Source organism: Gigantopelta aegis, chromosome 4 (genome assembly GCF_016097555.1).
Source record: "Gigantopelta aegis isolate Gae_Host chromosome 4, Gae_host_genome, whole genome shotgun sequence".
In the NCBI taxonomy this organism is placed as follows: domain Eukaryota; kingdom Metazoa; phylum Mollusca; class Gastropoda; order Neomphalida; family Peltospiridae; genus Gigantopelta; species Gigantopelta aegis.
This window is the reverse complement of record NC_054702.1, coordinates 51,590,355-51,606,102: the sequence shown is the minus strand read 5'-3', so window position 1 is coordinate 51,606,102 and position 15,748 is coordinate 51,590,355. Positions and strand designations below refer to the sequence as shown.

At 34.7% G+C, this 15,748-nt stretch overlaps 1 protein-coding gene across 1 annotated transcript; it reads left to right on the top strand.

Annotated features, from left to right (window-relative positions):
• Positions 1 to 493: 493 nt before the first annotated feature.
• Positions 494 to 15,520, top strand: LOC121372101 (histone deacetylase 8-like). Its single transcript, XM_041498364.1, has 11 exons — positions 494 to 863; positions 2,523 to 2,575; positions 4,099 to 4,235; positions 5,004 to 5,145; positions 7,715 to 7,827; positions 8,909 to 8,986; positions 10,273 to 10,381; positions 11,154 to 11,326; positions 12,606 to 12,700; positions 14,357 to 14,462; positions 15,236 to 15,520. Exons 1-11 carry the CDS (start codon positions 603 to 605, stop codon positions 15,256 to 15,258), a joined length of 1,290 nt encoding a protein of 429 aa, XP_041354298.1. The 5' UTR covers positions 494 to 602; the 3' UTR covers positions 15,259 to 15,520.
• Positions 15,521 to 15,748: the final 228 nt, after the last annotated feature.

The window sequence follows — 15,748 nt, the reverse complement described above, 5'->3', positions numbered from 1 at the left end:
TTATTTAACGACATTAATTTTAGTAGGTATAAATACATTTTAAATTATGGATGTCGAAAGTAGCCTATGCATGGTTTATCTTTTTCTGTAGACAGTGTGAGACATCAGCTGTCGGCTATTCCTGGATTTAAAAAAAGTATCCATAGATCGGATAGCATATTTAACGACCTTTCATAAATCATTGTTTGGTGGAAATGACAAATTATATTTCATATATGTAACAAACAAAAAAAGAGGTTAGAATTAGAACTAACATTCTCATACTAGTAGTGGAAGGTCTACGGTTACTATTCCATGATGTTATTATAACTACAGTTATTATTTTAATACATGAAACTCACAAATTGTTATAAATAATGAAAGGAAGCAACTTACCCCCCACCCCCCACCCCAAGCATCGTCTCTCTACCGAAAAAATGTGGAGCTCATCTTTTAAATGGTGGAATTTTCATGGCAAAAAAGAATTTCAAGGGAGATAATGTAATGGCGGGAAGTTTGACACTGACAGTAGCTGAAGAAGAAAATTAAAAGAGTAAAACATCCCCAAATCGGCTCACTAAAACCATTTCAAATTTTATGTCAATATGGCTTATGTATGAAACATGTCTGATAATGACACCAATAACTGTAATGCCAACCACTGTGATAATCACAATGGGAATTTGTCTTGTGCCGATGACAGCGGCACAACCTGTGTAGACCACGTAGACCAACATCTTAAACCTGATGATGATGATGATGATGATGTTGACGCTTCAGCCTGCTCGGTCAAAGGTCATGGTGTTTCCAAGCGGCGTGTTACTTACATGTACAGTAATGAATATATCCAAGTATGTGACGCTATGCTACGGATTCCCAAAAGGGTAAATTTTAATTGAAGTTAGAAATTCCCGTGTCAGTCGGAATTAAAGTCTGAACGAAATTGTTAACAGGCTACAATAAATTACTCCCTTACCTTTAATTACAATTACATTCCCCCAAAATTTTGTCCAGATACAAGTTGTGAAAAAAACATTACAGTGACACAGATTCCACATATGAGACTGTAACGATGTCACCAGTATCAACTTTGCTGAGATCGCATATATATATATATATATATATATATATATATATATATATATATATATATACACACTAATATTGGCCAAAATACATGCATGATGCAGTTTATATACACACTAATATAGGCCAAAATACATGTATGATGCAGTTTTCTGCCATCTGCCATTTTGCTTTTTTTATGGAATACTCTTCAAGAGAGGTGAAAGCCTGCAAAGTATGTGACGTAATTAATATAAAATCAATGTTCTCTAGTGGTATCTTTTAAACAAAACAAATTAAAATAATTAATATGACGTTGCCATCACATTTGCTTTTATATCGTAACATGTTATGACGTTGTTAGATTAAGTCATATCCTTTCACTCCTCTATACCATAAAAAGTCAAAATGGCAGCTGGCACAAAATTACATGCTTTTTGCCCTATGCGATCTCAACGAAGTCGATATAGGTGACATAGTTATCATCTAGTATGTGGAATCTGTGTCATTGTAATGTTTTTTTTTTCAAGATTTCTGTCTGGACAAAATGTGGGTAAAATCTAACGAAAAATAAAGGTAGGAGAGCCGTTTATCATAGTTGTTAAAAGTTTGGTTCGGACTTTAGTCCAAATGGACATACTCCCATAGAAAATAAGAAACATATTGACTTAATGTGCACCATGCACTAAGTCAGAATGAGTCTGAAATGGATGTGGCAAACGTGTGGGTTTTATTGGGTCCACCTTGGAACTAATTTGGAATGAAATTGAAGTAATATAATTATAACAAATGCCTTATTTTGTTTTTACCCAGATCATATAATATATATTAATCAATTTTGAACCTCTTGTGGCCAAAAACATCCACAACTTACAGGGTTCGACAAATCCATTAGCCCTGTCTTGGCTAGTGGATTTTTCATCTGGGCTAATGGAAATTATCAACTCTGGCCTCTATGTTAACTTTTCCACCTAGGAGCCAGATGGTGCCTACTTGTATTTTTATATAGATAGTATGAAATGTTTTAGTCGCCAAATGAAAAAAATGGTGGCATACATGGATGCGACCAAATCAGTCGCAATGTAGAGCTGCAACTGTATTACTGTGATATATAGGGCACTAGCCAAAGCTTCTGTGAGGGCTGGTGACTTTCTCAAACAAAAATCCAACAATAAGTTACAAACTATGATTTTGTATTTTACAAAAACACTTCTACTGATACTGTAGTCTGTACATATATATATACTATAGGTTAACTGTTTTGATCGAATGGCCATGTTTTAAATTTTTCTTAGTGGAGTAATATAAAACCTGGATTTAGATTAACCGAGTGGAAACTAAAATTTAAAACTGTTTTAGTTTCATCTAGTAATTAACATAAAAAAATTATTGATAGTATTTAATTGTACATAAACCCTTCAACATCTTTCTGATGGATGCATTTTCACATATTTTATTCTCTGTTTTTTCTGTAACAGGCCAGCATGATACATTGTTTGGTAGAAGCATTTGGGTTGTTAAAGTACATCAAGTAAGTATTGTATATATGTATACTATTTAGTCTTTTTAGATGCATGTATGTGTGAAAGTCATGCTGTATACTGTCCTGTCTATGGGAGAGTGCATGTATATATATATATATATATATTTGTCCTATAACTTATCCATGATATCCATTTCATAAACCCATGTGGTAATTTAGTGATTTAACCTGGTTAATAATGGTATGCAAATTTGCAAGGTCTCTAGATAATGTGTTTCTGTGGATGGGTCATTTGTTTAAGAGCCAAGACCTGTATACCTGAGTAACGATTTTAAAGAGTTAGTTAAAATGGGTAACATCAGACTAATTTGTGCCAATCGTGATGACGTCATATTACCGATGGCAGCAACTTTAGTACTGTGATTTACTAAAAATTTAATGAAAATGTTATTTTAGAAGTGTTATAGGATAAATAAAATTCGCTACTCAGGTTTTTTATTATGTAAAATATCAACAGAGCCTCGACAGATACTGATTAACATAGACGTGACAAATCCTTTCTCTCTATATATATGTAATACATGTAAAATATCCATGCTTTTTTATCAATAGGAATAGCCTATGTGACAACAAGTGTAGTTTAATTTGTGCAGAGGTGTCATAAAATAAATACTGTTACTAGCAATCCTTTCTTTTAGATATATTACAAATAAAGTACATCATGATATATATGCATGTATGTAGTCAGTCTTAACTGAATTGAATAAATTTAGAACACATTTATACATGTATGTATGTATTTTGTATTATGTTGGCCATTGATTTAGGAATTATCCCGTTGTAATGAAGAATGTAAGGATAATTTTGATACTGTTTAGATTTTTTTGGTGTTCATTGTTAGCTTGATTTTCAGTTAGCATACATATGCCCACCGTGGCCACCTTGACTGTCTGTTCTGTCCTAGGTTAGTGATTAGTGAAAGAGAAGTGTGAATAGTGACATTACACTTCCCTGATAAGCCATAATTCAAACACATTCTGTTTTGTTTACATAGAGTTGTCAGGCCTTCTGATTTCACTGAAACAGTAGTTTCTGGTAGTGTATTGGTAAAATTATGAAACTGAAATTTCATTTCCCATGATTATTACATCGAGTACGACTATTCAACAAAAATAATATACGGTACATATAATAAAACATTTTTCAATGGGTTCCCATAATGACAAGGCACGGAACCAAAAAAGTGTTTCCCATTAAATTTGAAATGCTATGGAAGGGTAATGCACCATACCCAAATTGTTTTGCACTTTTTTTTTAAGTTAACCTTTTGAAAAAATTAATTAAAGTAAAGCTCGTACTCTTATCATTACTGTATGATTTTCTTAAACCTAACCCCAAACTTGGCCCATTTTCTTTCTGGAGGAGGTCCCTGATACCTTCTGTTGACTGTGGTTGCATTCATTTCCATAGCACCATACCCAAACATTTCTTTCTGGCAGAAACACTATATGGTCTGAGTTGTACTGTATTTATGATATCAATTTTTCTTTCATCAATTTGTATCTTTGTAGGATTTGTCTGCCAAGGGAGGCAACTGTGCCAGAAGTTATGAGTTTGCATTCTGATGATTACATTAACTTCTTGAAGAAAATTAATGACCAGGATGATGAAGAGAAAGATGAGGAGGAAGCAGAGATATACGGACTGAGTACGATGAGTCTTTTGTATGTGTTAAGAGTTCTCGCATGATGCGCTGTCAATCTGGGATTGAGTACCGTCGGTGGACCAGTTGGGCTGTTTTTCATTCCAGCCAACTGGTATATCAATGGCCATGGTTTGTGCTGTCCTGTCTGTGGGATAGTGCATATTAAAGATCCCTTGCTACTAATGGAAAAATGTAGCGGTCTATCTGTAAAAATTACCAAATATTGTTTGATATCCAGTAGCTGATGATTAGTAAATCAATATGCTCTAGTGGTGTTTTTAAACAAAACTCTTTTTTTTGTATTCGTTAGATTACACAGAAACAATAACTGCATCATGTCATCGAGTGAAGTATTTGTTTAAATGTGTTATTGTTAACATGTCAAATGCTGAGAAGCCCCCCCCCCAAAAAAAAACCCCCCAAAAAAACCCCACCCAACTCTTGTAGTTATAGTTGCTTCAGGAAATAGAAAACAAAGTTAAAGTAAATATTAATTAACTGTCTCATGGTGTGTATCTTTTTTTGACTATCTTTTTTTATTTTAACGTTAGTTTAATAATAATAAACAGAAAATTACACAGATATCATATAAGTCGTGTTTACTTTCTTGTTTGGAAAACTTAATTTATTTGCACTGTATCCCTATACATATATATGCTAGCCTACATGCACATTATATTTGTTACTCCACTTCACATCATAATTATGGTACCATGTACTTATCGTATAGACTAGTAAATGTTTTAAGCTTGTTTCTTATTTTGTTCACAGCGTATGACTGCCCAGGACATGTTGGTGTCTATGACTATGCTGTCCTTGTTGCTGGGGCAACAGTAGCTGCAGCTGAGACTCTGGTCCACCAAGAGGCAGATGTTGCCATCAACTGGTTCGGAGGATGGCATCATGCTAAAAGGTAAGGTATGGTTTAGATTTTGGTGTGTGGTAAATGCTGACCCCAACATGCTTACTGTACATGTATGAAAAGTAAGGTATGGTTCAGATCTTGGTGTGTGGTAAATGCTGACCCCAACATGCTTACTGTACATGTATGAAAAGTAAGGTATGGTTCAGAGCTTGGTGTGTGGTAAATGCTGACCCCAACATGCTTACTGTACATGTATGAAAAGTAAGTATAGTTCAGAGCTTGGTGTGTGGTAAATACTGACCCCAACATGCTTACTGTACATGTATGAAAAGTAAGGTATGGTTCAGAGCTTGGTGTGTGGTAAATGCTGACCCCAACATGCTTACTGTACATGTATGAAAAGTAAGGTATGGTTCAGAGCTTGGTGTGTGGTAAATACTGATCCCAACATGCTTACTTTACATGTATGAAAAGTAAGGTATGGTTCAGAGCTTGGTGTGTGGTAAATGCTGACCCCAACATGCTTACTGTACATGTATGAAAAGTAAGTATAGTTCAGAGCTTGGTGTGTGGTAAATACTGACCCCAACATGCTTACTGTACATGTATGAAAAGTAAGGTATGGTTCAGAGCTTGGTGTGTGGTAAATGCTGACCCCAACATGCTTACTGTACATGTATGAAAAGTAAGGTATGGTTCAGAGCTTGGTGTGTGGTAAATACTGACCCCGACATGCTTACTGTATGTACATACATGTATGGAAAGTAAATCGATTTTAATTACTGAAATTGTTCTACAAAAAGTTTGTTTTGTTAAACGACACCACTAGAGCTCATTGATTAATTAATCATCGGCTGTTGGATGTCAAACAGTTGGTAATTCTGACTGGTAGTCAACAGAGGAAACCCACTACATTTTTCCTAATGCGACAAGGGATGTTTTATATGCACTTTCCGACAGACAAGAAAGCACATACCACAGCCTTTGACCAGTTGTGGTGCATTGGTTGTAATGCGAAAAAATACAATCAGTTGAATTGATCCATAGAGGTGGTTTGATCCTGCAACGCAATGACCTCAAGCAAGCACTAAACCGATTGATCTACAAAGGCAGATTGTGTGTGCAGTTTAATTCTGTATGGCTGTTCTGCTTTTGTACTAAGAAATGTCTTTGTAGTAATTTTTTTAAAGCACAATAAATACTGAATGTGAATCCAACATTTTACATATTGTACATTTAATTTATGCATTATAATACCATATAATAGTAATATTTAGTATAAGTGTCATTCTTTGATCTATGAAACTGGCATGTTAAATGATTGTTCTTGGTCATATATATAAGTTAATCAAAATCATACATTTACCTAAGAATAGTATGATTTAAAAGTAAAATATACCAGTTCTAAAAAAATTAAAATGACTGTTATATCAAATTTTGTTTAGAGTGTGAGGGTGGACATTAATTGAGGATGTCAAGCTTGTGTAGGTGTGTAGTTAAGAAATGGCATTGTACATTTGTATATCCAGCTTACAATGTTTGGTGTAAGTAGTACATTTGTATATCCAGCTTACAATGTTTGGTGTAAGTAGTACATTTGTATATCTAGCTTACAATGTTTGGTGTAAGTAGTACATTTGTATATCCAGCTTACAATGTTTGGTGTAAGTAGTACATTTGTATATCTAGCTTACAATGTTTGGTGTAAGTAGTACATTTGTATGACCAGCTTACAATGTTTGGTGTAAGTAGTACATTTGTATATCTAGCTTACAATGTTTGGTGTAAGTAGTACATTTGTATAACCAGCTTACAATGTTTGGTGTAAAGTAGTACATTTGTATATCTAGCTTACAATGTTTGGTGTAAGTAGTACATTTGTATATCTAGCTTACAATGTTTGGTGTAAGTAGTACATTTGTATATCCAGCTTACAATGTTTGGTGTAAGTAGTACATTTGTATAACCAGCTTACAATGTTTGGTGTAAAGTAGTACATTTGTATAGCTAGCTTACAATGTTTGGTGTAAGTAGTACATTTGTATATCCAGCTTACAATGTTTGGTGTAAGTAGTACATTTGTATATCCAGCTTACAATGTTTGGTGTAAGTAGTACATCTGTATATCCAGCTTACAATGTTTGGTGTAAGTAGTACATTTGTATATCCAGCTTACAATGTTTGGTGTAAGTAGTACATTTGTATAACCAGCTTACAATGTTTGGTGTAAGTAGTACATTTGTATATCTAGCTTACAATGTTTGGTGTAAGTAGTACATTTGTATATCTAGCTTACAATGTTTGGTGTAAGTAGTACATTTGTATAACCAGCTTACAATGTTTGTATATCCAGCTTACAATGTTTGATGTAAGTAGTACATTTGTATATCCAGCTTACAATGTTTGGTGTAAGTAGTACATTTGTATAACCAGCTTACAATGTTTGTATATCCAGCTTACAATGTTTGGTGTAAGTAGTACATTTGTATATCCAGCTTACAATGTTTGGTGTAAGTAGTACATTTGTATATCCAGCTTACAATGTTTGTATATCCAGCTTACAATGTTTGGTGTAAGTAGTACATTTGTGCATGTAAACCCTATGATTTTATTTCAGAGATTCTGCCAGTGGGTTTTGTTACATCAATGATATAGTGCTTGGTATTATAAAACTGCGTGAGAAGTTTGACAGAGTTGTCTACATTGATTTGGATTTGCATCATGGTGATGGTGAGTAAGAATTGTACCAGTTATTATATACATTTCAAAAAGCTGGTGTGGATTTTGGGAGGTTGGCTTGACCCAGAATTTTTGGAAGGGAAATATTTTCCTGTGGCCATTTTAACTACCGATATTTGAATCTGCACATTTCCCCACTACTTTAACAAAATCACAGAATCTGTCCTTAAACAGTAATGAAACAATATATTAGCATGTCTTAATTTGTATGTAAAGGTTTCTGGTTTAAAAAATCACTTCTGTAATGTGAGTCTGAGATGTGTTGACTTGTAGAGTTGATTACTCTCTGAGAACCTGTGTGCATTTCCACCCATCTCATTCCCATGCAATATGAGTTTATGGATGATCATGCTACATGTATGTGCTGTACTATATACTGAAAAGTCTGAATACAAGATTTCCCTTGTTGCTATTCATTATTCTCCTATGTGGAAACTCCTTTATCACTGTCTAAATCAAGTATCAAAATAAACATGTGTTGAACATCAAACAGCTGTATGGGGGTGGGTTATAGTCCAGTGGTAAGGCACTCACTGATGTTTGATAAGTCTTGGATTGATAATCATCTGTGAGCCCTTTGGGCTGTTTGTCATTCCAGCCAGTGCTTCACATCTGATGTAAAAAAGGTCATGGTATGTACTATCCTGTCTCTGGGATGGCACATATAAAGGAGCCCTTCTAAAGAGTAGCCCATTCCTGTCCTAGACGGAGAAGCTGGTGAAAGTCGACACCTGCGCCCATGACAGGCGTGCGCTACAACAGTTTGTTCTGAATGTGCACATTAAAACCTGTGACCTAACCTGAGTAGCCCATGGAGTGGTGGCAGCGGGTTTCCTCTCCAATTATCTTTGGTCTTCTTAACCATATGTCTGATGTCATAAAACTAATTAAAATGTGTAGAATGTGTCGTTAAAACATTTCTTTCTTTTTCGAAAAAAAAAACACAAAAAAAAACAGCTGTAAAATAAAATGTGACTATGTGTTTGAAAAAAAAGAAAAATCCTTTTTTTTTGTGTCTGAACTGAGTGGTTTTCCTTGATAAACTGGACTACATAGCAGTTTTATTTTACAGGTGTGGAGGATGCTTTCTGCTCAACTTCCAAAGTCTTGACAGTTTCATTTCACAAATATTTAGCAGGATTTTTCCCAGGTACATCCAAATTATTTATTTTCGTATTTTAGAATTTTCATATTAATAACTGTAGATTTGTATTACATTTCATAAAAGTCTGGATGTTTAATATTACCACTTCTTGTTTACAGCTGAACATTTGTTGTGAAGTTAGATAACAAATAAGTAATGATTATGTATATCCAGTATAACTGCTAGTCACAGACGTAAACTTACAATGTTTAGTGAAACTGGTCCCTGATTATAAAAATCTCTTGAATGTATGTGAAATTATATTATGAACAAGATAATAAAGAAGAAAATTTACACATGTTTGGCATCTATTTCACACAGAAAATTACATCATTATGGGAGATGGAGCATTTTAATGACCAAAGAAAATGAAATATGTGTACTTAAAACTATATTTGTTGTAGTCTATAATAGTAATAAGAATTGTGTTTTAGTTGTAGATTTACATTTTCATGCAATAAACTAGGCTTACAATGTTTTGTGAAATTGGGCCCTGGTCTGGTGCTTGTAAAACTTTCAGAGTCTGGACTCGAGACTCTAATAGAGTCTGAGACAGTAACGTCATGACAACACCACACAAATTGTATGCGTGTGACGTCATTAGAGACTGAGTCTGGACTCTTTATAAACACGGGCCCAGGTCCTGGTTATTTCCATATACCGCTTATACACTACATGTAGTTGCAGACATCACATGTTATCAAGTTTTGTGTTTTAGTCCTCACTGTTCACAAACTAGTTAATAATATCTGTGTATGAATCTTTTAAAAATTGCATTTCTTTGCTGCTGTTAAGAAACTACATGTACAAATGTATGTTGTGCATAATAATAGCTACTATATCAAATGACTGTGTGAACATATACTGTGCATGGACTCTGATGGAGGTGTATCAAAGTAGGTTACTGTTCTAGTGCTTCAGTGGTGCAATCAGTCACTTGAATCAGTGGGGTTGTTAAACAAAACAAACAAACGTAAAATATTCTATTGAAGAAATAATGCATCAATAAAAATACACTATAAAAACAGCTTCTACCTTTTAATAATATGTGAAATATAACTCTATCCCCTTGTATGTCATTTGACTGTTATTCAGTGCACACCATTCTTGATATTGTCTTTAATATGCAAGCAGTATAAAACAACCAGTGAAAATATGTTGTTGTTTTTTACAATTTTAATATATGTAATATTTTCCAGGTAAGAACATAAGAGTGGTTTATCCCTCATTGTCTGGTGACATTGCTGTTAGTGTAATACAATTACATCTACATTGTTTGTGTTTTTCACCAGGTACGGGTTCTGTGGCAGACACTGGGATTGGCAGGGGTAAACATTACAGTGTTAACGTGCCACTGTTGGATGGCCTGCGAGACCCAGAGTTCGTAGCATTATTCACCAGGTTAGTTTTATCACAAATGATCCTTGTCAGTCAAAATACAGTGTGACTGGGAAATAATATTATTATTTTTGTTTTATGCTGGGTGTGTTGGCCGAGTCTTTTGTGTTGTGGTTTGAATAAAACATCTCATGCACGATGTACATGATTTCAAACAGTTCAGTTTGAAATTCAGGTGAGATTATTTTGAATGCATACATGTATTAACTGCAAATTAGAATTAGTTAATGATTATTAAGTGATGATGCGGTGGTGTGTATTTATTTTATATATGTGAAGACTATATTTGATATATACGTGTGTAGAGTGATGACGTGGATCAGGGAGGTGTTCTGCCCCGAAGCGGTGGTGGGTATTTATTTTATATATGTGAAGACTATATTTGATATATACGTGTGTAGAGTGATGACGTGGATCAGGGAGGTGTTCTGCCCCGAAGCGGTGGTGTGTATTTATTTTATATATGTGAAGACTATATTTGATATATACGTGTGTAGAGTGATGACGTGGATCAGGGAGGTGTTCTGCCCCGAAGCGGTGGTGGGTATTTATTTTATATGACATGTGTGAACACTATATTTGATATATAATATACATGTGTAGAGTGATGACGCGATGGTGTGTATTTATTTTATATGTGTGAAGACTATATTTGATATATACATGTGTAGAGTGATGACGTGGATCAGGGAGGTGTTCTGCCCCGACGCGGTGGTGGGTATTTATTTTATATGACGTGTGAACACTATATTTGATATATAATATACATGTGTAGAGTGATGACGCGGATCAGGGAGGTGTTCTGCCCCGATGCAGTGGTGTGTCAGTGCGGGGCGGATGGACTCGCGGGGGACCCAATGGAATCGTTCAGTCTGACTCACCTCGGACTCGGTCGGTCCGTTCAGCTGCTCCTCGACTGGAACCTGCCGCTGCTTCTTCTTGGAGGAGGTCAGTTTGCTGTGTTCAGATCTCTATCAGATTGTTATTCTTTCTTTGTCTTTAACAGTTTAGATTTATTATAGATGATGATAACAATTATATATTTTGTGTATATATACATGAAAGTATACAAATCAGTTTTTATGCTACCACTGAGTGGGCTTGGGAAAAAGAGGAATCTTTAAGACAGCCATGCTTATTGTTTAATCAGTCAGTGGGACATCATGTACCATGCTGTACTTATTGACACACATCCCAGGCGCGGATCCAGGATTTTTAAATAGGGGGTGCGTGAAGTGCCCAAGATTCCTAGGGGGGTCCGGGGGCATGCTCCCCCGTGAAATTTTGAAATTTAAGAGGCCTGAAACGCGATTTCCTCGCATCTGAGTAACAAAATAGCTATATTAACGTATGTTTTTGGTATTGTCATACTGTTTTTGTTATCTTCAAAATTTCATAAACTCTGGTCTCTTCTTTTTTTTAAAGTTAAAGTGGTCATCTCTCCTTCCCATATTAGGCTGGTTTTCCGTTGACTGCGGCTGCCGGTAAATGGGAAGAAATATCGAAACAGTTGTTTCAGTAATATACATTGCTTTGAATAACTGTGTATCAACAGCCATGGTATGTAATATCTTGCTGCTAATCTGAAAAAGTAGCCCCTGGAGTCGCGGCAGCGAGTTTCCTTTCTCATTGTTTTGTGGTCCTTAACCATATTTCTGACACTATATAAATGTAAATAAAATGAAAGTTATCCTAGTACAAATATTAAAGCAGTCAGAAACATGTTTAATATACAGTCAATAACATTTTATGCAGAAACATATATTTGTTATGTAATTACAATCATTAAAAAGTCTCTGTTGGTCGATACCATCTTAAAAATTGCAGCAAACTCAGGAATGTCACTTTAAGACGATTTTCATGAACAAAATATAATTTAAAGACTCTTGGGAAATAAGTGCATTTTTGTGTAATTCCACTCTAGTGTATACTATAGTTAAAAAAAAAAAAAAAAATTGACCCCAAAAATAGGGGGGGGCCCCTTGGGCCCCCCACTAAATCCGCGTCTGCATCCCGTCTTTGAACATTTATTTGTATGTGGGTCATCAGTTCATTCATATACATTTGCTTGAAACCTGGTAGCCAATGTTGTGTTTTTTCTTGGTTTTTTTTTGGTTTTGTTTTTTGGGGGGGGGGGGGGGGGTGTTTGTGCTGAGATGTCATTCATTAGTTTTTACGTTCAACTATTAGTGCTTGTTTCTAGTTTTATTTGCTCGTCATTTAACAGGTGGCTACAATCACCCCAATACTGCAAAATGCTGGGCCTACTTGACAAGTCTGGCAGTTGGCAAAAAACTACCTCGAGATATTCCAGATCATGAGGTATGCCATGGATAAACAACAATTGTGGACAGAAAACATAATGTAACAGGAATCACAGTTCCACTGTATTGGTTTGATTTAAAAACACCAGGGAATTTGGACGATATTTCTCGTGATTAAAACAGTCTGTAAGAACCAAATATTAGTTTCATAAAATCAGCCTTCAAAAAACATTATTTACTGTAGCCCAATTCCAAAAAATCACCCTGAGTTATTGTTCTTTCAACCATATTTTTTCAGAAAAGGTTTTGTTCAATACAATAAAAAAAATTAAAAATTAATAACAAATCTTTACCAACTGATCTTATAGGGTTTCTGCCAAAGGATAAGACAAGTATGGTGCCATACCCAAATATTTTTGCAGATTTTTTTTTTTTTTTTAAGTTGACTTTTGAAAAAATTAATGACTCTTTGTCATTACTGTATGATTTTCTTAACCCCAACTCTAAACCTACCCATTTTGTTTCTTGGGGATGCCCTGTCGACTGTGGTTGTATTCAGCACACACATTGTAAATATTCAATTCCATAGCACCGTACCCAAACATTTCCTTCTGGCAGAAACCCTAAAATGCATTTCTCTGAGAACTGAAAGTTTGTGTAAACCATATATGGCTAATATCCAAACAATTACAGGTATAACCCATTTCATATTGTCTGAACTGTTATAATCATGTGTATAATGTTTTAAATTTAATGCAAAAGTTCATACAGATTATTATATGAGCTTGTGTGTCATACTGATTTTATGAAATGAGTGTCAAGATTTTTGTATTGCCCGAGCTAGAGCGAGGGTAATACATAAATTCTGACACGAGTTTCGTAAAATCAGTATGACACACTCTTGAGTGTAATAATTTCTTTATTATCCATATTATTATTGTTATTTTTTATGAATAACAAGGACAGTCTCAAAATGTTTCAACCACAACTACATGTACATGTAGAAGGAGATGACGAAATGACGTCATGTTATGACATCGTTTCCAAAAATTACATCATCACATTTGCTATTACACGTGTGCTTCATATGATTATTATTAACTCGGTTATGTTGAACCATGTGGATAATAAAGCGGTGTAAGCCATGCAAACAAAATTATAATTTTGTGGAATTTATTGTTATTTGGAATAGTGAAACAGATTTAAGCCCATTAATTTGTGTTATGGGTGGACTTAAAAAGCTAATAGTTTATCTTGATGATCAGTGTAATGGGGAATGGGGTAGGGGAGACCAGCCCAGTGAATATGTACCGTTGTACAGCAGTTAATACACAGTATGCGTCTTGTGTTAAGAGATGTTGATTCTTGCTTTACTAGATACAGTTTACCCCATTGTCTTCTAGGTTTGGAATAAATTAAAGAATTGCTATTAGCAAAACCCAGGACTAACCCTGCCCATTGCCAAAATAGCCAATTGCTAATTTGTATACAAAGTGGCTACAACATTTAGTCTTTGGCTAATGAAATATTCTTTAAATGAGCCACTTTTTAATAATTTTCAATACAATTAAATTGGCTAAAACAAAATGTGTTCCAGTGTGAGCCATGAAAACCATTTGCAATTTTATGTTTTTCAACAAACAATATCATTTATGTACACGTAAAGCTACTGATTGATGTTTGTTTTTGTTTTTTTTTCTTATAATGTATTTAGTACCTGATGGAGTATGGGCCAGACTATGAGATGACAATATCGACTGGAAATAGGAAAGATTGCAACACCAAGGAGTATTTAACACACGTTTATCAACAGGTTATGAGTGAGTAGCTTTAACTACAATATTTGTCATCCATAGACTTGTCCACGACTATAACAGACTGGTTATTTTTATGTCCACTGTTCAGCCATTTTGTTTGTAATCCACATTATGCACATTAATGTACTGGTAAGTAATAAAAAACCACAATCTGTTTAATTTTTCTTTTCCAAACGATAGAGCAATTGGCCAATTTTGTTTTGTTTTGTTAAATGAAGGAATAAGTGTTTTATTTAATGATATAGTCAACACATGTTAATTGTGGTTATATGGCATTGGAAATTCACTTAAGGACCACACAGATAATGAAAGAGGAAGCCTGTTGCTGTCATGCCATGGGATTTCTATCAAAAATGCCCACAATTAAAATAATTACTATTACCACATTGATGTGAGTGCACTGTATTTCCATATTTGATATATACGTACAAAACATATATATCAAATTTGGAATTATAATTGGAAAACATTTTGTTTTCAAAATCCTGATTAGCGATATTTCTAGTTAATTGAAAATATATTAGCAACTACTGTTTAATATTTTAAAATTGTGTAGCAATCTCTGAAACTTGCTTAGCAAACTGTGACATGATACAAAACACAAATTTAATGTTCCCTGATACATAACAGTAGCTACATAATAGGCACTTGCCGTGTGTTCATTATATATACAAGCAGTTCATTAACATTGGTGGTGTGTCTTCTAGTTCCTTTTCTCCAATAACTGCCTCTATTGGGTTTGTATGTTATTTTTTTATTGTTTGTTTGTTTTTCAGACAATTTGGATAAAATTTCATGAGGACCATCCTTCACCTACAAAGTCATCTGACAACCCTATGTGTACATGTACGTACTACAAGACTTGATCTTACTGGTCAAAACAACCGGAGTGACAGACCAACGCCATTTTGCAGAGGATGCTTACACGTTCCAGTGTAGAGAATCTGAGAGAACTTGTATCACTACCTGGAGTGCTTTTCACACATTTTCTCCATCTGTTGTAGGAGATTATGAAACCACAATGCTTCAGTCAGAAAATAAAAATACAAGAAACAAATTTACATCTTAGTAAGAAAATGTTTTCAAAGTGCAATTACATCGTTCTCAGCTGAAGAGTATGAATGTATACAGTCAAAAGCAAAAATGTGAAATTTACAAATCATGTCTCATGTCTCTTATCTTGATATATACCGGCCTCGGTGGCGTCGTGGCAGGCCATCGGTCTACAGGCTGGTAGGTACTGGGTTTGGATCCCAGTCGAGGCATGGGATTTTTAATCGAGATACCGA

Coding starts and splice junctions, on each gene's coding strand:
- LOC121372101 (XM_041498364.1), top strand. CDS start 603: ATGTCTGATAATGACACCAATAACTGTAATGCCAACCACTGTGATAAT. Junction 864..2,522: donor TGCTACGGATTCCCAAAAGG/GTAAATTTTAAT, acceptor TTTCTGTAACAG/GCCAGCATGATACATTGTTT. Junction 7,828..8,908: donor GGATTTGCATCATGGTGATG/GTGAGTAAGAAT, acceptor TTTATTTTACAG/GTGTGGAGGATGCTTTCTGC.